Raw genomic sequence first — 24,301 nt, forward strand, 5'->3', positions numbered from 1 at the left:
GTCATCCGCACTCTCCCGCCCGGTTTGGAGCTTTGGTATAATCCCCATGGTCCTTACGGAGTCCCCAGCATCCTCTAGGACGTAAGAGAAAATAAGATTTTAAACCTACCGGTAAATCTTTTTCTCCTAGACCGTAGAGAATGCTGGGCGCCCGTCCCGGTGCGGACATATTTCTGCATGACTTGTATATAGTTATTGCTTTCATAAGGGTTATGTTACAGTTAAGATCAGTCATTGGCTGATACTGTTTTGTTCATACTGTTAACTGGTTGCGTATATTCCAGGTTATACGGTGTGGGCTGGTATGAATCTTGCCCTTGGATTAACAAAAATCCTTTCCTCGTACTGTCCGTCTCCTCTGGGCAAAGTTTCTCTAACTGAGGTCTGGAGGAGGGGCATAGAGGGAGGAGCCAGTGCACACCCATTCTAAAGTTCTTTATAGTGCCCATGTCCCCTGCGGAGCCCGTCTATACCCCATGGTCCATAAGAAGTCCCCAGCATCCTCTACGGACTAGGAGAAAAAGATTTACCGGTAGGTTTAAAATCTTATTTTTTGGTTGTGCACAGAGCAGCCCACAAGGTTCCAGATAGGGCTAATAGAACATTAGTAACGTCTATTAGGTGGTATTGCAGCTTTAAGTATAGACTAAGTATTTATTTTCTTTTATATCCCAGTAATCCTTTTGTCGCCTTCATGCCACTAGTAATCTAAAAAAAGTGTTTTTTGCCTTGCTGATCCACAGCCTGACAGTTCTAAAGAAATATTCTAGGTGTGGTCAGACAGTGCCATGAAAGTAATTCTTATCTACATTACTTCCATACAATTGTCCTTTTTAAAACAAATTATTGCCTTGTACCAAAATAATTAAAATTTCTTTTGTGTCCTAGAGGATGCTGGGGACTCCAAAAGGACCATGGGGTATAGACGGGATCCGCATGAGCTTGGGCAAACTAAAAAGACTTTGACTGGGTGTGAACTGGCTCCTCCCTCTATGCCCCTCCTCCAGACCTCAGTTAGACTTTGTGCCCAGGACTGACTGGACACTCACAGGGGAGCTCTACTGAGTTTCTCTGGAAAATACTTTTTGTTAGGTTTTTTATTTTCAGGGAGACCTGCTGGCTACAGGCTCCCTGCAGCGTGGGAGTGAGGGGAGAGAAGCAGACCTACTTCTTCTTAGTTAAGGGCTCTGCTTCTCGGCTACTGGACACCATTAGCTCCATAGGGTTTGATCACTTGGTGCGCCTAGCTGCTTGTTCCCGGAGCCACGCCGTCACCCCCTCACAGAAGCCAGAAGAAAGAACTCGGATGAGTATGAGAAGATCAGAAGACTTCAGGACGGCAGAAGACTTCGGTGACCAGGTACAGCGCAGCGGTGACGCTGCGCTCCATTCTCCCACACACATCACTGACGGCACTCACAGGGTGCAAGGCGCTGGGGGGGCGCCCTGGGCAGCAGGTCACTGGGGTCCGGATATCCGGCAGAAGCATTGTCTGTGCCTCGGCACCGTTCCTCGGCCCCCGCCGGCATTTTCAAATTGGGCGCGCTGAAGCCTGCCGGAAAGGGGCGGAGCTTAGTGCGCGGCTCACGGCACCATCTTCTCTCTCCTCCACGCGGCTGAAGGAGACGCTGGGCGGAATTACGATCACTCCTCGCAAGTAACGGGGAGATTTTTCAGGGGGGGGGGGCGCAGTGTGTTGCATTATTTGATTTTTTAAGCAGCGCTGGTCATATATATCCCCTATAGTGATATATAGGCGCTGGGGTGTGAGCTGGCATACTCCCTCTGGGTCTCTCTCTCTCTGGGCTTCACTGTAGGCCTGTCCCCTAGCTGAGACGTTCGGAGTGGGAGTCGCTGTGTCGATTGAACGTGTCGACATGTCTGAGGCTGAATGTGATTCACCGGAGGAGGTTGTGGGGGGTGCAGTTGTGGGTCTGGATTTGGGTCTGTCGGTCAGCTGACACCTGATTTACTCACGTTATTAAGTACAATCAATACGAATGTAGCTTCTTTATCAAAGAGGTTAGATAAGTCTGAGTCACAGACGCAGGTGTGGATAAAGTCCATAGAGGAGTCTTTGTCTCAGGTACAGAGCCCATCGGGCTCGCAAAAGCGGCCGTTTACTCAAGTGGTAGATACTGATACCGACACGGACTCTGATTCTGAGGTTGATTTTTCTGAGGCGGTTTTGCATCCGCGTTTAGTGAAGAGTATTCAGTACATGATTGTGGCTATAAAGGATGTTTTACACATTTCTGATGAACCTGCGGTGCAGGAAACAAGATTTGTTTGTTCAAAGGGAAAAAACCTGAAGTGAAATTTCCCCCCTCTCATGAAATTGAATACTCTTTGTGAAAAGGCTTGGGAGTCGCCAGATAAGAGGTGGCAGATTCCCAAGAGGATTTACATGGCGTATCCTTTCTACTCTGATGACAGGGAAAAATGGGAGTCGTCTCCGAATGTTGACAAAGCTCTATCTCGTTTGTCTAAGAAGGTGGCGCTTCCTTCTCCGGACACGGCAGCTCTCAAGGATCCAGCGGATCGCAAGCTGGAGACGTCCCTGAAGTCCATTTTTGCTAATACAGGCGCATTGCTCAGACCTGCAGTGGCGTCGGTAGGGAAGCCAATCCCGGGCCATATTTTCAATCCCGGGTATCGGGATTGAAAAATGGTCAATCCCAGGGTACCCGGGATTGGCTTTCAACTGTTTCCGGCCATCCCCCACGCCCCTCCCCACCTGCCCCACAGACATTTTAAAAAAAGTACAAACCTGCACAGCCGGTGAGGAGGAGGTGGCGGGTGAGTGCAGGGGAGCCGGTGGTTGAGTGCAGGGAAGCTGGGAGGAGGCGGCGGGTAAGTGCAGGAGGAGGCGGTGGGTAAGTGTAGGGGGAGCCGGGAGGAGGCGGCCGGTGAATACCGCCGTACCTTCCTGCTCTGCGGCTGCTGACAGCGCAGCGTGACCTCACAGGCACAGGTCACGCTGCGCAGGGGGAGCCGAGAGGAGGGAGCCGGGCAGCGTCTGAGCGTCCTGAGGACACTCAACGCTGATCCCTCAATCCCCGGGATTGGAGCTTCCAATCCCGGGATTGAATCCCGGCCATTTTTGGGCTTAAATCCCAGGATCCTGTCGATCCCGGGATTGGCCTCCCTAGGCGTCGGTGTGGGTGAGTAGTGCTATTGCTAAATGGGCCGAGAATTTAGCTGCTGATATGGATACCCTTGATAAAGATAATGTTCTTCTGACTCTTGGTTATATCAAGGACGCTGCAGATTACCTGAAGGATGCGGCGAGGGATGTTTGTCTCTTGGGATCAAGAGCCAATGCCATGTCAATATCGACAAGGAGGGCGTTGTGGATCCATCAATGGAATGCTGATGCCGACTCCAAGAGAGCTATGGAAGCTTTACCCTTCAAAGGTAATGTCTTGTTTGGGGACGGCTTGGCGGACCTGGTCTCTACTGCGACGGCGGGTAAGTCCTCTTTTCTTCCTTATGTTCCCACACAGCACAAAAAGGCACCACATCAGCAGATGCAGTCCTTTCGTCCTAATAAATACAGGCATGGGAAGGGTTCGTCCTTCCTCACTTCAAAGGGTAAAGGAAGGGGTAGGAAGTCGCCTGCCGTGTTGGGCACCCAGGACCAAAAGTCCTCCCCTGCCTCTACCAAGTCCACCGCATGACGTTGGGGCTTCCCTGGGGGAGTCCGGACCGGTGGGGGGCCGTCTCCAAGTCTTCAGTCAGGTCTGGATTCTTTCAGGCCTCGATCCTTTGGTCCTGCAGATTGTATCTCAGGGATACAAGCTGGAGTTTCAGAAGGTGCCCCCTCACCGGTTTTTCGTTTCGCCCTTACCAGCGTCTCTGCCGGACAGGGAGCTGGTGTTGGCGGCGATACAAAAATTGTGTCAACAGAAGGTCATTGCTCCAGTTCCTCCGTCACAACAGGGGGAGGGGTTCTACTCGAGCCTATTTGTGGTGCCGAAACCGGACGGTTCGGTCAGACCAATTCTGAATCTAAAATCCCTCAATCCATACTTGAAAGTTTTCAAGTTCCAGATGGAATCTCTTCGAGCTGTGATTTCCAGCCTAGAAAGGGGGGGGGGTTTGTATGGCGTCAGTCGACATAAAGGATGCCTACTTACACGTCCCGATATTTCCTTCGCATCAGGCCTTCCTCAGGTTTGCGATACAGGACTCCATTACCAATTTCAGACGTTGCCGTTTGGCCTTTCCACGGCCCCGAGGGTTTTCACCAAGGTCATGGCAGAAATTATGGTTCTCCTTCGCAAGCAGGGGGTTTCAATTATCCCGTACTTGGTCGATCTCCTGATAAAGACGAGGTCCAAGGAAAGGTTGCTAAGGAGTATAGATTTGGTGCTGTCGGTGCTTCGACAGCACGGTTGGGTGCTAAATTTACCAAAATTTCAGTTGATTCTGACCACCCGGCTGTCTTTTCTGGGCATGATTCTGGACACGGAGTTACAGAGAGTTTTTCTTCCACAAGAATAGGCTCTATAACTGCAGTTGTTGGTCAGGGAACTTCTGAGGCCGAAGACTGTCCATCCATCAATGTACGCGCGTTCTGGGGAAGATGGTGGCGGCGTACGAAGCCATTCCGTTCGGCAGGTTTCATGCCCGGGTGTTTCAGTGGGACTTGCTGAGCAAATGGTCCGGGTCTCACCTGCACATGCACCGGAAGATCCGGGTCTCACCTGCACATGCACCGGAAGATAAGTCTATCTCCCAGGGCCAGAATTTCCCTCCTGTGGTGGCTACAAGGGTCTCACCTCCTAGAGGGACGACAGATGCGAGTCTCCGGGGCTGGGGTGCAGTCACCCAAGGCAGGAACTTCCAGAGGAGATGGTCGTTCCAGGAAGCGGGTCTCCACATAAATGTTCTCGATTTAAAAGCCATCTACAACGGCCTGCTACAGGCAAGAAGCCTTCTTCATGGTCGACCTGTCCTGGTACAGTCAGACAACATCACAGCGGTGGCGCATATCAACAGTCAAGGCGGCACGAGCAGAGCGGCAATGGCGGAGGCCACAAGAATCCTTCGCTGGGCGGAACAGCACCTGAGCGCCCTGTCGGCAATCTTCCTTCCGGGAGTAGACAGCTGGGAAGCAGACTTCCTCAGCAGACACTATCTCCATCCGAGAGAGTGGGCTCTTCATCAAGAAGTGTTTGCAGAAGTGACAAAGCGTTGGGGACTCCCTCTGATAGACATGATGGCGTCTCATCTCAACAAGAAGCTTCCGAGGTATTGTTCCAGGTCAAGGGACCCCCAAGCCAGTGCGGTCGATGCCCTGGTGTCTCCGTGGGTGTTCAAGTCGGTGTACGTGTTCCCTCCACTTCCTCTCATTCCAAAGGTACTGGGGATCATTCGGCGAGCAAAGGTTCAGGCGATTCTCGTAGTTCCAGATTGGCCAAGAAGGGCCTGGTATCCGGACCTTCAGGAATTACTAGTGGAAGATCCTTGGCCGCTTCCTCTAAGAGAGGACCTGTTGTTGCAGGGTCCATGCGTGTTTCCCGACTTACCGCGGCTGCGTTTGACGGCATGGAAGTTGAGCTCCAGATCTTAGCTTGTAAAGGTATTCCAGGAGAGGTCATACCTACTCTCCTCAAGGCTAGGAAGGAGGTTACGGCGAAGCATTATCACCGTATTTGGAAGAAGTATGTTTCCTGGTGTGAGTTTAAGAGGGCTCCTGCAAAAGAATTTAATTTGGGGCGTTTTCTCCATTTTTTTGCAGGCTGGGGTGGATGCAGGCCTGAAGTTGGGCTCCATCAAAGTGCAGATTTCGGCATTGTCTATTTTCTTTCAAAGAGAATTGGCTGCCCTCCCAGAGGTTCAGACGTTTGTGAAAGGAGTTTTACATATCAATCCTCCGTTTGTGCCTCCTGTGGCCCCATGGGATCTGGACGTGGTCTTACAGTTTCTCATGTCTTCCTGGTTTGAGCCTTTGCGTAAGGTTGAGTTGAAGTTTCTCACTTGGAAGGTAGTCATGTTGTTGGCGCTGGCTTCTGCCAGGCGGGTGTCTGAGTTAGCGGCCTTATCTCATAAAAGCCCGTACTTGGTCTTTCATTCGGATAGGGCAGAATTGATGACTCGTCAACAATTTTTACCGAAGGTGGTCTCCTCGTTTCACATTAATCAACCTATTGTGGTACCGGTGGGGCAGTTCCAAGGTCTCTGGATGTAGTGAGGGCTTTGAAGATCTAAGTCGCCCGTACGGCGGTTGCCAGGAAAACTGAGGCGCTGTTTGTCCTGTACGCTTCCAACAAGATTGGTCATCCTGCTTCAAAACAGACTATTGCACGCTGGATTTGTATTACGATTCAGCAGGCTCATTCTTCGGCCGGATTATTGGTGCCGAAGTCTGTGAAAGCCCATTCTAACAGGAAGGTGGGCTCGTCTTGGGCGGCTGCCCGGGGCGTCTCGGCTTTACAGCTCTGCCGAGCGGCTACTTGGTCGGGTTCAAACACTTTTGCCAAGTTCTATAAGTTTGATACCCTGGCTGATGAGGACCTTGCGTTTGCTCAGTCGGTGCTGCAGAGTTGTCCGCACTCTCCCGCCCGGTCTGGAGCTTTGGTATAAACCCCATGGTCCTTTTGGAGTCCCCAGCATCCTGTAGGACGTAAGAGAAAATCGGATTTTGGTACTTACCGGTAAATCCTTTTCTCCTAGTCCGTAGAGGATGCTGGGCGCCCGTCCCAGTGCGGACTATTTTCTTGCAGTGTTCTCTTGTGGGTTCGCTTAGTTTATACATGGGTTGTGCATTTCTGTTTTCAGCTTGTTGCTGTAGTTTTTTCATACGGTTATCTGGTTTCTTGTTACTCCGGTTGTACGGTATGGTTGTGGTGTGGGCCGGTATGTCTGTAGCCCTTAGTTTACACAAAAATCCTTTCCTCGAAATGTCCGTGTCTCCTGGGCACAGTTCCTATAACTGAGGTCTGAAGGAGCCAGTTCACACCCAGTCTTAAGTCTTTTCAGTGTGCCCAGGCTCCTGCGGATCCCGTCTATACCCCATTGTCCTTTTGGAGTCCCCAGCATCTTCTACGGACTAGGAGAAAAGGATTTACCGGTAAGTACCAAAATCCTATTTTGTGTGTTTTTGTAGTAATCTTTGGGTTATAAAAAAAAAAATGACATATATGTGACTGTGCATATATTTCTCTTATTCTTTTGTTTTAGTGAGGTAATTGCCGCTGAATCTGTGGCATGCTTAAACTCTGCTTTATCTCGTCTTCGGGATATCTGGGAGGAAATTGGGATACCAGAAGACCAGCGTCTGCAGAGAACTGATGCTGTCAAGAGACATGTAAATGTAAGTGTGTAACAGAGATAATCACTACCGAGACCCTGACACGTGTGCTTTAGGGAAGTAGTATACATTCTGGGGCATGGTCAGACCATGTTATTTGCTTTCCTCTAGCCCAGTGGTTCCTAAACTTTTTAGAATCATTGTGCCCTAGAGTATCGGAATTTTTTTCACGGCACTCCTAGGCCAAAAAGTTTCCTGTTGAGAAATTTAGAAAGAAATATTAAATTAAGTAAATGTTTATATGTCATACTTAGGTCCAACTGTGTCTGTGTGGTGAGGGGGATCCGGTCTGAAGGTCGACATTTGCTAGGTCAAAAGGTCGACGTGAGTTTTTCACCTTTTTTTTTCTTTTTTTTTTTCTTTTTTGGAACTTTTTCATTCTTAACGATCCACATGGACTACGATTGGAACGGTAATCTGTGCCGAAAGCATGGCGAGCCATGCGAGGGGACACTGTGCACTAATTCGACTTCCTGGTCACTGCACGCAGGAAACGGCAAAAAATCCTAAAGAAACTCATGTCGACCTTTTGACCTGTCGACCTTCCAACCCTGTCGACCTAGTTACTGTCGATCTAATGATCCACACCCGTGGTGAGGAACAGGATTTGCTTTGGTTTGTCCACATATGTTATGATTGACTGCCACCAGCACTGGTTTTGCCTATTACAATGACCATAAATAATTTGATTTGGTCCTGGACCACCAATCCAAGGCACTCCTGGAAGTGTCCGGAGGCACCCCAGGGTGTCATGGCACAGAGTTTGAGAACCACTGCTCTAGCCTGTAAGAGGTGTCCATGCCAGAGTCTTGGGAGCAAAGCAAGAAAAGCATGTTGCACTGGAGGTGGTGTAGATCTAACATGCATAGAGGTTTTGATGTGACAGGGGCGTGTCCAAACTCAAATTTAAATGACAGTGTAAAAATAATGTTGTACTGCATCTGCTGGCTACATGATAAAGCAGCATATAAGAATTAAACTGTTTTGCTCATGTATTATGGGCGCTTTGCACTGTAGTGTTGCTAAATGATTGAAATTCTCCTACCAATTTCTTCACACACACAGGGAGATGTACTTAACCTTGGAGAGTGATAAAGTGCTAAAAACAATGTAGTTTCTTCCATTTGAGAAGGCCACAGATGTATTCTCTGAAGCATATGGAAACTGCAATCTTCTGGGCTGGACACTGACCGGTCTTCACAGGAAAAGAAAGTCACAAAATTCAATGAACAAAGAGAAACTTTGTTAATTGAATTTTGTGACTTTCTTTTCCTGTGAAGACTGGTCAGAGTGTCCAGCAGGACCCAGTTCTTGCCACTCGGAAAGTTCCATTTTCTATATTCCCTGAAGCTGAACAAATGTTGTCCAGGTTTAGAAGAGAATGCAGAGTGACTACTCTTCTGTGGCAGGCCAGCTGAAGGTTAAGAGCAATTCAGTCGTTGTTCAGATCAGGTGGTCATTAAAGCACCCAAGAACACTGGTCTTAGCTGTGCAAAGCTGCTAAACCTGACTAAAATGGTGCCTGAAACGCAAAAAACACTTCACACATTTTTGCTCGCCACCTCAGGAGGCTGCAAGCAGAAATATCTGCGCCGATGGTGATTGTGCCCAAACAGCAGAACAATTGAATTGCTGCCATCAGGCGCTATCTAGTGGCAGACGCCTAAAAACAAAAAACAAATCTCCCCCTTTTTGTGTTTATCCTTTTAAGTTAAATATAGTGTTAATGATGTCTTGTGACTTCTCTGTTGGTGGACCACTCGGTTTGAAAGCCCTGTGAGCCCTTTTGAAGGTAATTAGGGAAATTCAATTGTTAATTGCGCCGGCCACCAGAAGATGGTGCTCAATGGAGCAATTCAATTGTTGGTCTGTTCTGGACCAGAATTTCTATTTAAAAATTGAATACCGCCCATAATCTCCTGAGATCGGGTGCAATATAACAATTTAATTCACCCCCAGTTTGTAACTCTGGAATTGGTCAAGTATTTATTTTAAGCATTTTTGTAAATACATCACAGGCTTTGTTGAGAATTGCCTTTTCTAGCCCTCTGGCGTACTATTGTTTTGGTGGCTTCTAAGCTGCAGGTTTAGAGAGAATGGCACCCATTCGTTGTCATTCGTTGCTGCAGGATAAAGCAAATGCATAATGTTATCTATTATAGCTATAAATGCAGTATATGATCTTGCTCACTTTTATATTTTTGTGGGCGAACTTGCATTCACCACCTCATGCTGGAACTGCCTTTCTTCCATTAGCCATGAATAATCCATGGTCTTTGTCCTCTGTGATCCTTTTTTACTAAGTTTTTATTTTTGAATTTGTCACCTTTTCTCTGACGTCCTAGTGGATGCTGGGAACTCCGAAAGGACCATGGGGAATAGCGGCTCCGCAGGAGACTGGGCACAACTAAAGAAAGCTTTAGGTCACCTGGTGTGCACTGGCTCCTCCCACTATGACCCTCCTCCAAGCCTCAGATCTTGTGCCCGGCCGAGGTTGGATGCACACTAGGGGCTCTCCTGAGCCTCTAGAAAGAAAGTATAGAATTAGGTTTTTTATTTTCAGTGAGACCTGCTGGCAACAGGCTCACTGCAGCGAGGGACTAAGGGGAGAAGAAGCGAACCTGCCTGCTTGCAGCCAGCTTGGGCTTCTTAGGCTACTGGACACCATTAGCTCCAGAGGGATCGACCGCAGGCCCAGCCTTGGTGTTCGGTCCCGGAGCCGCGCCGCCGTCCCCCTTACAGAGCCAGAAGCAAGAAGAGGTCCGGAAAAGCGGCGGCAGAAGACATCAGTCTTCACCAAGGTAGCGCACAGCACTGCAGCTGTGCGCCATTGCTCCTCATACACACTTCACACTCCGGTCACTGAGGGTGCAGGGCGCTTGGGGGGGCGCCCTGAGCAGCAATAAAAACACCTTGGCTGGCAATAATACCACAATATATAGACCCAGAGGCTATATATGTGGTAAATACCCCTGCCAGAATCCAGAAAAAAGCGGGAGAATAGGCCGCGGAAAAGGGGCGGAGCTATCTCCCTCAGACACACTGGCGCCATTTTCTCTTCACAGTGCAGCTGGAAGAAAGCTCCCCAGGCTCTCCCCTGTAGTTTTCAGGCTCAAAGGGTTAAAAAGAGGGGGGGCACTAAATTTAGGCGCAATATTGTATATACAAGCAGCTATGGGGGAAAATTCACTCAGTTATAGTGTTAATCCCCACATTATATAGCACTCTGGTGTGTGCTGGCATACTCTCTCTCTGTCTCCCCAAAGGGCTTTGTGGGGTCCTGTCCTCAGTCAGAGCATTCCCTGTGTGTGTGCGGTGTGTCGGTACGGCTGTGTCGACATGTTTGAGGAGGAGGCTTATATAGTGACGGAGCAGATGCCGATAAATGTGATGTCGCCCCCTGTGGGGCCGACACCAGAGTGGATGGTTAGGTGAAAGGTATTAACCTACAGTGTCAACTCCTTACATAAAAGGGTGGATGACGTAACAGCTGTGGGACAGCCGGCTTCTCAGCCCGAGCCTGCCCAGGCGTCTCAAAGGCCATCAGGGGCTCAAAAACGCCCGCTCATTCAGATGGCAGACACATATGTCGACACGGAGTCTGACTCCAGTGTCGACAAGGTTGAGGCATATACACAATCCACTAGGAACATCCGTGACTTGATCCCAGCAATAAAAAATGTGTTACACATTTCTGACATTAACCTCTAAAAATGGGTTTTTATGTTTGGGGAGAAAAAGCAGGCAGTATTTTGTTCCCCCATCAGATGAATGAATGAAGTGTGTGAAAAGCGTGGGTTCCCCCTGATAAGAAACTGGTAATTTCTAAAAAGTTACTGATGGCGTACCTTTTCCCGCCAGAGGATAAGTTACGTTGGGAGATATCCCCTAGGGTAGATAAGGCGCTCACACGGTTGTCAAAATAGGTGGCACTGCCGTTTTAGGAACGGCCACTTTGAAGGTACCTGTTGATAAAAAGCAGGAGGCTATCCTGAAGTCTGTATTTACACACTCAGGTACTAGACTGAAACCTGCAGAGCGTGCTGCTGCAGCGTGGTCGGTGACCCTGTCAAACATACTAGTTTGCTAACATGAGAACATATTAAAGACGTCGTCTTATATATGAGGGATGCACAGAGGGATATTTTGCCGGCTGGCATCCAAAATGAATGTAATGTCCATTCTGTCAGGAGGGTATTAGAGACCTGTCACTGGACAGGTGATGCTGACTTTAAAAGGCGCATAGAGATTCTGCCTTATAAGGGTGAGGAATTATTTGGGGATGGTCTCTGGGACCTCGTATCCGCAGCAACAGCTGGGAAGAAATATTTTTACCTCAGTTTTCCTCACAGACTAAGAGAGCACTGTATTATCAGGTACAGTCCTTTCGGCTTCAGAAAAGCAAGCGGGTCAAAGGCGTTTCCTTTCTGTACAGAGACAAGGGAAGAGGGAAAAAGCTGCACCAGTCAGCCTGTTCCCAGAATCATAATTCTTCTCTCGCTTCCTCTGAGTCCACAGCATGACGCGGGGGCTCCACAGGTGTAGCCAGGTACGGTGGGGGGCCGTCTCAAAAATTTCAGCGATCAGTGGGCTCGCTCACAGGTGGATCCCTGTTTCATTCAAGTAGTATTTCAGGGGTACAAGCTGGAATTCGAGATGTCTTCCCCCCGCCGTTTCCTCAAATATGCCTTGCCGACAACTCCCTCAGGCAGGGAGGCTGTGCTAGAGGCAATTAATAAGCTGTATTCCCAGCAGGTAATACTTAAGGTGCCCCTACTTCAACAAGGACGGGGTTACTATTCCACACAGTTTGGGGTACCGAAACCGCATGGTTCGGTGTGACCCTTTTTTATATTTAAAATCCTTGAACACATACATAAAAAAATTCAAGTTCAAGATGGAATCGCTCAGGGCGGTTATTGCAAGCCTGGACGAGGGGGATTACATGGTATCCCGGGACATCAAGGATGCTTACCTGCATGTCCCCATTTACTATCCTCGCCAGGAGTACCTCAGATTTGTGGTACAGGATTACCATTACCAAGTCCAGACTCTGCCGTTTGGACTGTACATGGCACCGAGGGTGTTACCAAGGTAATGGCCGGAATGATGATACTCCTTCGAAAAAGGGGAGTTTTAATTATCCCGTACTTGGACAATCTCCTTATAAGGGCGAGGTCCAAGGAGCAGTTGCTAGTCGGGGTAGCACTATTTTGGAAAGTGCTACAACAGCACGGTTGGATTCTAAACAGTCCAAAGTCACAGCTGGTTCCTACGACACGTCTACTGTTCCTGGGGATTGTTCTGGACACAGACCAGAAATAAGTGTTTCTCCCGGAGGAGAAAGCCAAGGAGCTGTCATCTCTAGTCAGAGACCTCCTGAAGCCAAAACCGTTATCGGTGCATCATTGCACGCGAGTCCTGGGAAAAATGATAGCTTCCTACGAAGCAATCCCATTCGGCAGGTTCCATGCAAGAACTTTTCAGTGGGACCTCTTAGACAAGTGGTCCGGATCACATCTTCAGATGCATTGGCTGATAACCCTGTCTCCAAGGACCAGGGTATCTCTACTGTAGTGGCTGCAGAGTGCCCATCTTCAAGAGGGCCGCAGGTTCGACATACAGGACTAGGTCCTAGTGACCATGGATGCCAGCCTTTGAGGCTGGGGGGCAGTCACACAGGGAAGAAACTTCCAGGGACTTTGGTCAAGTCAGGTGACTTCCCTACATAAATATTCTGGAACTGAGGGCCATTTACAATGCCCTGAGTCAGGCAAGGCCTCTGCTTCAAAACCAGCCGGTCCTGATCCAATCAGACAACATCACGGCAGTCGCCCATGTAAACCAACAGGGCGGCACAAGAAGCAGGATGGCGATGGCAGAAGCCACAAGGATTCTTATATGGGCGGAAAATCATGTGTTAGCACTGTCAGCAGTGTTCATTCCCGGAGTGGACAACTGGGAAGCAGATCTTCTCAGCAGACACGACTTCCACCCGAGAGAGTGGGGACTTCATCCAGAAGTCTTCCAAAGGATTGTACACCATTGGGAAAGGCCACAGGTGGACATGAAGGCGTCCCGCCTCAACAAAAAGCTATAAAAGATATTGCGCCAGGTCAAGGGACCTTCAGGCGATAGCTGTGGACGCTCTGGTAACACCGTGGGTGTACCAGTCGGTTTATGTGTTCCCCCCTCTGCCTCTCATACCAAAGGTACTGAGAATAATAAGAAGGCGAGGAGTAAGAACGATACTCGTGGTTCCGGATTGGCCAAGAAGAGCCTGGTACCCAGAACTTCAAGAAATTATATCGGAGGACCCATGGCCTCTGCCGCTCAGACAGGACCTGCTGCAGCAGGGGCCCTGTCTGTTCCAAGACTTACCGCGGCTACGTTTTGATGGCATGGCGGTTGAACGCCGGATCCTAAAGGAAAAGGGCATTCCGGAGGAAGTCATCCCTACGCTGATTCAAGCCAGGAAAGATGTAACTGCAAAACATTATCACCGCATATGGCGGAAATATGTTGCTTGGTGTGAGGCCAAAAAAGGCCCCAACAGAGGAATTTCAACTAGGTCGATTTCTGCATTTCCTACAAGCAGGAGTGTCTATGGGCCTAAAATTAGGCTCCATTTAAGATACAGATCTCGGCTCTGTCGATTTTTCTTCCAGAAAGAATTAGCTTCAGTACCTGAAGTTCAGACATTGTAAAAGGAGTGCTGCATATTCAGCCCCCGGTTGTGCCTCCAGTGGCACCTTGGGATCTCAACGTGGTGTTGAGTTTCTTAAAATCACATTGGTTTGAACCACTAAAAACCGTGGATCTAAAATATCTCACGCGGACAGTGGTCATGTTATTGGCCTTGGCTTCGGCCAGGCGTGTATCAGAATTTGCGGCTTTGTCATATAAAAGTCCTTATCTGATTTTCCATATGGATAGGGCAGAATTGAGGACTCGTCCCCAGTTTCTCCCTAAGGTGGTATCAGCTTTTCTCTGACGTCCTAAGTGGATGCTGGGGACTCCGTCAGGACCATGGGGATTAGCGGCTCCGCAGGAGACAGGGCACAAAACTAAAGCTTTAGGATCAGGTGGTGTGTACTGGCTCCTCCCCCTATGACCCTCCTCCAAGCCTCAGTTAGGTTTTAGTGCCCGTCCGAGCAGGGTGCAATCTAGGTGGCTCTCTTAAGGAGCTGCTTAGAAAAAGTTTTTAGGTTTCTTATTTTTAGTGAGTCCTGCTGGCAACAGGCTCACTGCATCGAGGGACTTAGGGGAGAGAAGTTCAACTCACCTGCGTGCAGGATGGATTGGCTTCTTAGGCTACTGGACACCATTAGCTCCAGAGGGAGTCGGAACACAGGTCTCACCCTGGGGTTCGTCCCGGAGCCGCGCCGCCGACCCCCCTTGCAGATGCTGAAGATTGAAGGTCCAGAAACCGGCGGCAGAAGGCTTTTCAGTCTTCATGAAGGTAGCGCACAGCACTGCAGCTGTGCGCCATTGTTGTCACACACTTCACACCAACGGTCACGGAGGGTGCAGGGCGTTGCTGGGGGCGCCCTGGGCAGCAATGTATAATACCTTATTCTGGCTAAAAATACATCACATATAGCCCCTGGAGGCTATATGGATGTATTTAACCCCTGCCAGGTCTCAGAAAAACGGGAGAAGAAGCCCGCCGAAAAGGGGGCGGGGCCTATTCTCAGCACACAGCGCCATTTTCCCTCACAGAAATGCTGGTGGGAAGGCTCCCAGGCTCTCCCCTGCACTGCACTACAGAAACAGGGTTAAAACAGAGAGGGGGGGGCACTTATTTGGCGATATGTATATATATATTAAAATGCTATAAGGGAAAAACACTTATATAAAGGTTGTCCCTGTATAATTATAGCGTTTTTGGTGTGTGCTGGCAAACTCTCCCTCTGTCTCCCCAAAGGGCTAGTGGGGTCCTGTCCTCTATCAGAGCATTCCCTGTGTGTGTGCTTTGTGTCGGTACTTGTGTGTCGACATGTATGAGGACGATGTTGGTGAGGAGGCGGAGCAATTGCCGGTAATGGTGATGTCACTCTCTAGGGAGTCGACACCGGAATGGATGGCTTATTTAAGGAATTACGTGATAATGTCAACACGCTGCAAGGTCGGTTGACGACATGAGACGGCCGGCAAACCAATTAGTACCTGTCCAGGCGTCTAAAACACCGTCAGGGGCGTTAAAACGTCCTTTTTACCTCAGTCGGTCGACACAGACACGGACACTGACTCCAGTGTCGACGGTGAAGAAACAAACGTATTTTCCTTTAGGGCCACACGTTACTTGTTAAGGGCAATGAAGGAGATGTTACATATTTCTGATACTACAAGTACCACAAAAAAGGGTATTATGTGGAGTGTGAAAAAACTACATGTGGTTTTTCCTGAATCAGATAAATTAAATGAAGTGTGTGATGATGCGTGGGTTTCCCCCGATAGAAAATTATTGGCGGTATACCCTTTCCCGCCAGAAGTTATGGCGCGTTGGGAAACACACCTTAGGGTGGATAAGGCGCTCACACGCTTATAAAAACAAGTGGCGTTACCGTCTCCAGATACGGACGCCCTCAAGGAGCCAACTGATAGGAGGTTGGAAAATATCCTAAAAAGTATATACACACATACTGGTGTTATACTGCGACCAGCGATCGCCTCAGCCTGGATGGGCAGCGCTGGGGTGGCTTGGTCGGATTCCCTGACTGGAAATATTGATACCCTTGACAGGGACAGTATTTTATTGACTATAGAGCATTTAAAAGATGCATTTCTATATATGCGAAACTCTGGCATCAAGAGTAAGTGCGATGTCCATATCTGCCAGACGATGTTTATGGACACGACAGTGGTCAGGTGATGCAGATTCCAAACGGCACATGGAAGTATTGCCGTATAAAGGGGAGGAGTTATTTGGGGTCGGTCCATCGGACCTGGTGGCCACGGCAACAGCTAGAAAATCCACCTTTTTTACCCCAAGTCACATCTCAGCAGAAAAAGACATAGTCTTTTCAGCCTCAGTCCTTTCGTCCCCATAATATCTGCCCAGGGATAGAGGTAAGGGAAGAAGACTGCAGCAGGCAGCCCATTCCCAGGAACAGAAGCCTTCCACCGCTTCTGCCAAGTCCTCAGCATGACGCTGGGGCCGTACAAACAGGTGCGGTGGGGGGTCGTCTCAAGAGTTTCAGCACGCAGTGGGCTCACTCGCAAGTGGACCCCTGGATCCTACAAGTAGTATCCCAGGGGTACAGATTGGAAATTCGAGACGTCTCCCCCTCGCAAGTTCCTGAAGTTTGCTTTACCAACGTCTACCTCCGACAGGGAGGCAGTATTGGAAACAATTCACAAGCTGTATTCCCAGCAGGTGATAATCAAAGTACCCCTCCTACAACAAGTAAAGGGGTATTATTCCACACTATATTGTGGTACTGAAGCCAGACGGCTCGGTGAGACCTATTCTAAATGGAGTCACTCAGAGCAGTGATAGCGAACCAGGAAGAAGGGGACTATATGGTGTCCCTGGACATCAAGGATGCTTACCTCCATGTCCAAATTTGCCCTTCTCACAAAGGGTACCTCAGGTTCGTGGTACAAAACTGTCACTATCAGTTTCAGACGCTGCCGTTTGGATTGTCCACGGCACCCCGGGTCTTTACCAAGGTAATGGCCGAAATAATGATTCTTCTTCAAAGAAAAGGCGTCTTAATTATCCCTTACTTGGACGATCTCCTGATAAGGGCAAGGTCCAGAGAACAGTTGGAGGTCGGAGTAGCACTATCTCAAGTAGTTCTACGACAGCACGGGTGGATTCTAAATATTCCAAAATCGCAGCTGTCTCCGACGACACGTCTGCTGTCCCTAGGGATGATTCTGGACACAGTCCAGAAAAAGGTGTTTCTCCCAGAGGAGAAAGCCAGGGAGTTATCCGAGCTAGTCAGGAACCTCCAAAAACCAGGAAAAGTGTCAGTGCATCATTGCACAAGGGTCCTGGGAAAAATGGTGGCTTCTTACGAAGCGATTCCATTCGGCAGATTTCACGCAAGAACTTTTCAGTGGGATCTGCTGGACAAATGGTCCGGATCGCATATTCAGATGCATCAGCGGATAACCCTGTCTCCAAGGACAAGGGTGTCTCTTCTGTGGTTGCTGCAGAGTGCTCATCTACTAAAGGGCCACAGTTATGCATTCAGGACTGGGTCCTGGTGACCACGGATTCCAGCTTGAAAGGCTGGGGAGCAGTCACACAGGAAAAAAAAATTCCAGGGAGTGTGATCAAGTCTGGGGACTTCTCTCCGCATAAATATACTGGAGCTAAGAGCAATTTACAATGCTCTAAGCTTAGCAAGACCTCTGCTTCAAGGTCAGCCGGTATTGATCCAGTGGGACAACATCACGGCAGTCGCCCACGTAAACAGACAGGGCGGCACAAGAAGCAGGAGGACAATGGCAGAAACTGCAAGGATTCTTCGCTGGGCGGAAAATCATGTGATGGCACTGTCAGCAGTTTTCATTCCGGGAGTGGACAACTGGGAAGCAGACTTCCTCAGCACGACCTCCACCCGGGAGAGTGGGGACTTCATCGAGAAGTTTTTTCCACATGATTGTGCACCGTTGGGAAAGACCAAAGGTGGACATGATGGCGTCCCGCCTGAACAAAAAACTGGACAGGTATTGCGCCAGGTCAAGAGACCCTCAGGCAATAGCTGTGGACGTTCTGGTAACACCAGGGGTGTACCAGTCGGTGTATGTGTTCCCTCCTCTGCTTCTCATACCAAAGGTACTGAGAATTATAAGACGTAGAGGAGTAAGAACTATACTCGTGGCTCCGGATGGGCCAAGAAGGACTTGGTACCCGGAACTTCAAGAGATGCTCACAGAGGACTCAGGGCCTCTGCCGATAAGAAGGGACTTGTTTCAGCAAGTACCATGTCTGTTCCAAGACTTACCGCGGCTGCGTTTGACGGCATGGCGGTTGAACGCCGGATCCTAAGGGAAAAAGGCATTCCGGAAGAGGTCATTCCTACCCTGGTCAAAGCCAGGAAGGAGGTGACCGCACAACATTATCACCACATGTGGCGAAAATATGTTGCGTGGTGTGAGGCCAGGAAGGCCCCACGAAGAAATTTCAACTCGGTCGATTCCTGCTTTTCCTACAAACAGGAGTGTCTATGGGCCTCAAATTGGGGTCCATTAAGGTTCAAATTTCGGCCCTGTCGATTTTCTTCCAAAAAGAATTGGCTTCAGTTCCTGAAGTCCAGAAATTTGACAAGGGAGTACTGCATATACAACCCCCTTTTGTGCCTCCAGTGGCACTGTGGGATCTCAACGTAGTCCTGGGATTCCTCAAATCACGTTGGTTTAAACCGCTCAAATCTGTGGATTTTAAATATCTCACATGGAAAGTGACCATGATGTTGGCCCTGGCCTCGGCCAGGCGAGTGTCAGAATTGGCGGCTTTGTCTCACAAAAGCCCATATCTGATTGTCCATTCGGACAGGGCAGAGCTGGGGACTCGTCCCCAGTTTCTCCCTAAGTTGGTGTCAGCGTTTCATCTGAACCAGCTTATTGTGGTACCTGCGGCTACTAGAGACTTGGAGGACTCCAAGTTGCTAGATGTTGTCAGGGCCCTGAAAATATAGATTTCCAGGACGGCTGGAGTCAGGAAAACTGACTTGCTGTTATCTTGTATGCACCCAAAAAACTGGGTGCTCTTGCTTCTAAGCAGACGATTGCTAGTTGAATGTGTAGTACAATTCAGCTTGCACTTTCTGTGGCAGGACTGCCACAGCCAAAATATATAAATGCCCATTCCACAAGGAAGGTGGGCTCATCTTGGGCGACTGCCCGAGGGGTCTCGGCTTTACAACTTTGCCGAGCTGCTACTTGGTCAGGGGCACACCCTGGCTGAGGAGGACCTGGAGTTCTCTCACTCGGTGCTGCAGAGTCATCCGCACTCTCCCGCCCGTTTGGGAGCTTTGGTATAATCCCCATGGTCCTGACGGAGTCCCCAGCATCCACTTAGGACGTCAGAGAAAATAAGATTTTACTTACCGATAAATCTATTTCTCGTAGTCCGTAGTGGATGCTGGGCGCCCATCCCAAGTGCGGATTGTCTGCAATACCTGTACATAGTTGTTGTTACAAAAAAATCGGGTTGTTATTGTTGTGAGCCGTCTGTTCAGAGGCTCCTACGTTTGTCATACTGTTAACTGGGTTCAGATCACAAGTTATACGGTGTGATTGGTGTGGCTGGTATGAGTCTTACCCGGGATTCAATATCCTTCCTTATTGTGTACGCTCGTCCGGGCACAGTATCCTAACTGAGGCTTGGAGGAGGGTCATAGGGGGAGGAGCCAGTACACACCACCTGATCCTAAAGCTTTAGTTTTGTGCCCTGTCTCCTGCGGAGCCGCTAATCCCCATGGTCCTGACGGAGTCCCCAGCATCCACTACGGACTACGAGAAATAGATTTATCGGTAAGTAAAATCTTATTTTCACTTGAACCAACCTATTGTGGTGCCTGCGGCTACTAGGGACTTGGAGGATTCCAAGTTACTGGACGTAGTCAGGGCCTTGAAAAATTATGTTTCCAGGACGGCTAGAGTCAGGAAAATTGACTCGCTATTTATCCTGTATGCACCCAACAGGCTGGGTGCTCCTGCTTCTAAGCAGACTATCGCTCGCTGGATCTGTGACACGATTCAGCAGGCGCATTCTGCGGCTGGACTGCCACATCCTAAATCAGTGAAAGCCCATTCCACAGGGAAGGTGGGCTCATCTTGGGCGGCTGCCCGAGGGGTCTCGGCTTTACAACTTTGCCGAGCTGTTACTTGGTCAGGGGCAAACACGTTTGCAAAATTCTACAAATTTGATACCCTGGCTGAGGAGGACCTGGAGTTCTCTCATTCGGTGCTGCAGAGTCATCCGCACTCTCCCGCCCGTTTGGGAGCTTTGGTATAATCCCCATGGTCCTTTCGGAGTTCCCAGCATCCACTAGGACGTCAGAGAAAATAAGATTTTACTCACCGGTAAATTTATTTCTCGTAGTCCGTAGTGGATGCTGGGCGCCCATCCCAAGTGCGGATTGTCTGCAATACTTGTACATAGTTATTGTTAACTAAAGGGTTTTTGTTGAGCCATCTGTTGAGAGGCTCAGTTGTATTTCATACTGTTAACTGGGTATAGTATCACGAGTTATACGGTGTGATTGGTGTGGCTGGTATGAGTCTTGCCCGGGATTCAAAATCCTTCCTTATTATGTCAGCTCGTCCGGGCACAGTGTCCTAACTGAGGCTTGGAGGAGGGTCATAGTGGGAGGAGCCAGTGCACACCAGGTGACCTAAAGCTTTCTTTAGTTGTGCCCAGTCTCCTGCGGAGCCCGCTATTCCCCATGGTCCTTTCGGAGTTCCCAGCATCCACTACGGACTACGAGAAATAGATTTACCGGTGAGTAAAATCTTATTTTCTCTGACGTCCTAGTGGATGCTGGGACTTCCGTAAGGACCATTGGGAATAGCGGCTCCGCAGGAGACTGGGCACAAAAAGTAAAAGCTTTAGACTAGCTGGTGTGCACTGGCTCCTCCCCCTATGACCCTCCTCCAAGCCTCAGTTAGATTTTTGTGCCCGAACGAGAAGGGTGCATGCTAGGTGGCTCTCCTGAGCTGCTTAGAAGTAAAAGTTTAAATAGGTTTTTTATTTTCAGTGAGTCCTGCTGGCAACAGGCTCACTGCATCGTGGGACTAAGGGGAGAAGAAGCAAACTCACCTGCGTGCAGAGTGGATTGGGCTTCTAGGCTACTGGACATTAGCTCCAGAGAGACGATCACGGGTTCAGCCTGGATGGGTCCCGGAGCCGCGCCGCCGGCCCCCTTACAGAGCCAGAAGAGCGAAGAGGTCCGGAAAAATCGTCGGCAGAAGACGTTCCTGTCTTCAGATAAGGTAGCGCACAGCACTGCAGCTGTGCGCCATTGCTCTCAGCACACTTCACACTCCGGTCACTGAGGGTGCAGGGCGCTGGGGGGGAGCGCCCTGAGACGCAATAAAACATGTTTAAACCTTATATGGCTAAAGAAATACATCACATATAGCTCCTGGGCTATATGGATGCATTTCACCCCTGCCAGTTTTCCTAAAAAAAGCGGGAGAAAAGGCTGCCGTGAAGGGGGCGGAGCCTATCTCCTCAGCACACAAGCGCCATTTTCCCTCACAGTTCCGCTGGAAGGAAGGCTCCCAGACTCTCCCCTGCAGTCCTGCTACAGAATCAGGGTAAAACAAGAGAGGGGGGGCACTATTTTCAGCTAATATAAAACAGCAGCTATAAAGGGAGTAACACTTACATAAGGTTATCCCTGTATATATATATATATATATATATATATATATATATATATATATATATATATATAGCGCTCTGGTGTGTGCTGGCAAACTCTCCCTCTGTCTCCCCAAAGGGCTCGTGGGGTCCTGTCCTCTTTCAGAGCATTCCCTGTGTGTGTGCTGGGTGTCGGTACGATTGTGTCGACATGTATGAGGAGGAAAATGATGTGGAAGCAGAGCAATTGCCTGTGTTAGTGATGTCACCCCCTAGGGAGTCGACACCTGACTGGATGGTCGTGTTTAAAGAATTACGTGACAGTGTCAGCACTTTGCAAAAAACTGTTGACGACATGAGACAGCCGGCAAATCAATTAGTGCCTGTTCAGGCGTCTCAGACACCGTCGGGGGCGCTAAAACGCCCGTTACCTCAGATGGTCGACACAGACCCAGACACGGATACTGAATCCAGTGTCGACGGTGAGGAGACAAACGTAATGTCCAGTAGGGCCACACGTTACATGATCACGGCAATGAAGGAGGCATTGAATATTTCTGACACTACAAGTACCACAAAAAAGGGTATTATGTGGGGTGTGAAAAAACTACCAGTAGTTTTTCCTGAATCAGATGAATTAAATGAGGTGTGTGATAAAGCGTGGTTTTCCCCCGATAAAAAACTGCTGATTTCTAATAAATTATTGGCACTATACCCTTTCCCGCCAGAGGTTAGGGCACGGTGGGAAACACCCCCTAGGGTAGATAAGGCGCTCACACGCTTATCAAAACAAGTGGCGTTACCGTCTCCCGATACGGCCGCCCTTAAGGAACCAGCTGATAGAAGGCTGGAAAATATCCTAAAAGGTATATACACACATACTGGTGTTATACTGCGACCAGCAATCGCCTCAGCCTGGATGTGCAGTGCTGGAGTGGCTTGGTCGGATTCCCTGACTGAAAATATTGATACCCTGGATAGGGACAGTATATTATTAACTATAGAGCATTTAAAGGATGCATTACTATATATGCGAGATGCACAGAGGGATATTTGCACCCTGGCATCTAGAGTGAGTGCGATGTCCATTTCTGCCAGAAGAGCGTTATGGACGCGACAGTGGTCAGGTGATGCGGATTCCAAACGACATATGGAAGTATTGCCGTATAAAGGGGAGGAGTTATTTGGGGTCGGTCTATCGGACCTGGTGGCCACAGCAACGGCTGGAAAATCCACCTTTTTACCCCAGGTCACCTCTCAGCAGAAAAAGACACCGTCTTTTCAAACTCAGTCCTTTCGTTCCCATAAGGGCAAGCGGGCAAAAGGCCACTCATTTCTGCCCCGGGGCAGAGGAAGGGGAAAAAGACTGCACCAGGCAGCCTCTTCCCAGGAGCAGAAGCCCTCCCCCGCTTCTGCCAAGTCTTCAGCATGACGCTGGGGCCTTACAAGCGGACGGTGGGGGGCCGTCTCAAGAATTTCAGCGCGCAGTGGGCTCACTCGCAAGTGGACCCCTGGATCCTGCAGGTAGTATCACAGGGGTACAAATTGGAATTCGAGACGTCTCCCCCTCGCCGGTTCCTGGAGTCTGCTCTACCAACGTCTCCCTCCGACAGGGAGGCGGTAGTGGAAGCTATTCACAAGCTGTATTCCCAGCAGGTGATAATCAAGGTACCCCTCCTACAACAGGGAAAGGGGTATTATTCCACGCTGTTTGTGGTACCGAAGCCGGACGGCTCGGTGAGACCAATTTTAAATCTAAAATCCTTGAACACTTACATAAAAAGGTTCAAATTCAAGATGGAGTCACTCAGAGCAGTGATAGCGAACCTGGAAGAAGGGGACTATATGTTGTCTCTGGACATCAAAGATGCTTATCTCCATGTCCCAATCTACCCTTCTCACCAAGGGTACCTCAGGTTTGTGGTACAAAACTGTCATTATCAGTTTCAGACGCTGCCGTTTGGATTGTCCACGGCACCACGGGTCTTTACCAAGGTAATGGCCGAAATGATGATTCTTCTTCGAAGAAAAGGCGTCTTAATTATCCCTTACTTGGACGATCTCCTGATAAGGGCAAGGTCCAGGGAACAGTTAGAGGTCGGAGTAGCACTATCTCAGGTACGTCAGCACGGGTGGATCCTAAATATCCCAAAATCACAGCTGATTCCAACAACACGTCTACTGTTCCTGGGGATGATTCTGGACACAGTCCAGAAAAAGGTGTTTCTCCCGGAGGAGAAGGCCAGGGAGTTATCCGAGCTAGTCAGGAAACTCCTAAAACCAGGCCAAGTGTCAGTGCATCAATGCACGAGAGTCCTGGGAAAAATGGTGGCTTCTTACGAAGCGATTCCATTCGGAAGATTCCATGCAAGAACTTTTCAGTGGGATCTGCTGGACAAATGGTCCGGATCGCATCTTCAGATGCATCAGCGGATAACCCTATCTCCAAGGACAAGGGTGTCTCTCCTGTGGTGGTTACAGAGTGCTCATCTTCTAGAGGGCCGCAGATTCGGCATTCAGGATTGGATGCTGGTGACCACCGATGCCAGCCTGAGAGGCTGGGGAGCAGTCACACAGGGAAGAAATTTCCAGGGCTTGTGGTCAAGCATGGAAACGTCTCTTCACATAAATATCCTGGAACTAAGGGCCATTTACAA

The 24,301-nt window shown here is 49.3% G+C and overlaps 1 protein-coding gene across 6 annotated transcripts in view; it reads left to right on the top strand.

The window, feature by feature from the left end:
• The window catches only part of PRC1 (protein regulator of cytokinesis 1), a 252,249-nt gene that overhangs the window by 116,578 nt on the left and 111,370 nt on the right, over positions 1-24,301 (top strand). For 5 of the 6 annotated variants that reach the window (XM_063925849.1, XM_063925851.1, XM_063925848.1 and 2 more), the window contains exon 2: positions 7,189-7,321. The exons of the other annotated variant lie outside the window; for it this stretch is intronic. Coding sequence is in view for 4 of the 5 variants with exons in the window: in XM_063925851.1 (XP_063781921.1) it covers positions 7,189-7,321 (133 nt within the window). In the remaining variant the exon portion in view is untranslated. The remainder of the gene's footprint in view (positions 1-7,188; positions 7,322-24,301) is intronic. 6 annotated transcript variants of the gene reach the window in all.

Source organism: Pseudophryne corroboree, chromosome 6 (assembly GCF_028390025.1).
Source record: "Pseudophryne corroboree isolate aPseCor3 chromosome 6, aPseCor3.hap2, whole genome shotgun sequence".
Lineage (NCBI taxonomy): Eukaryota > Metazoa > Chordata > Amphibia > Anura > Myobatrachidae > Pseudophryne > Pseudophryne corroboree.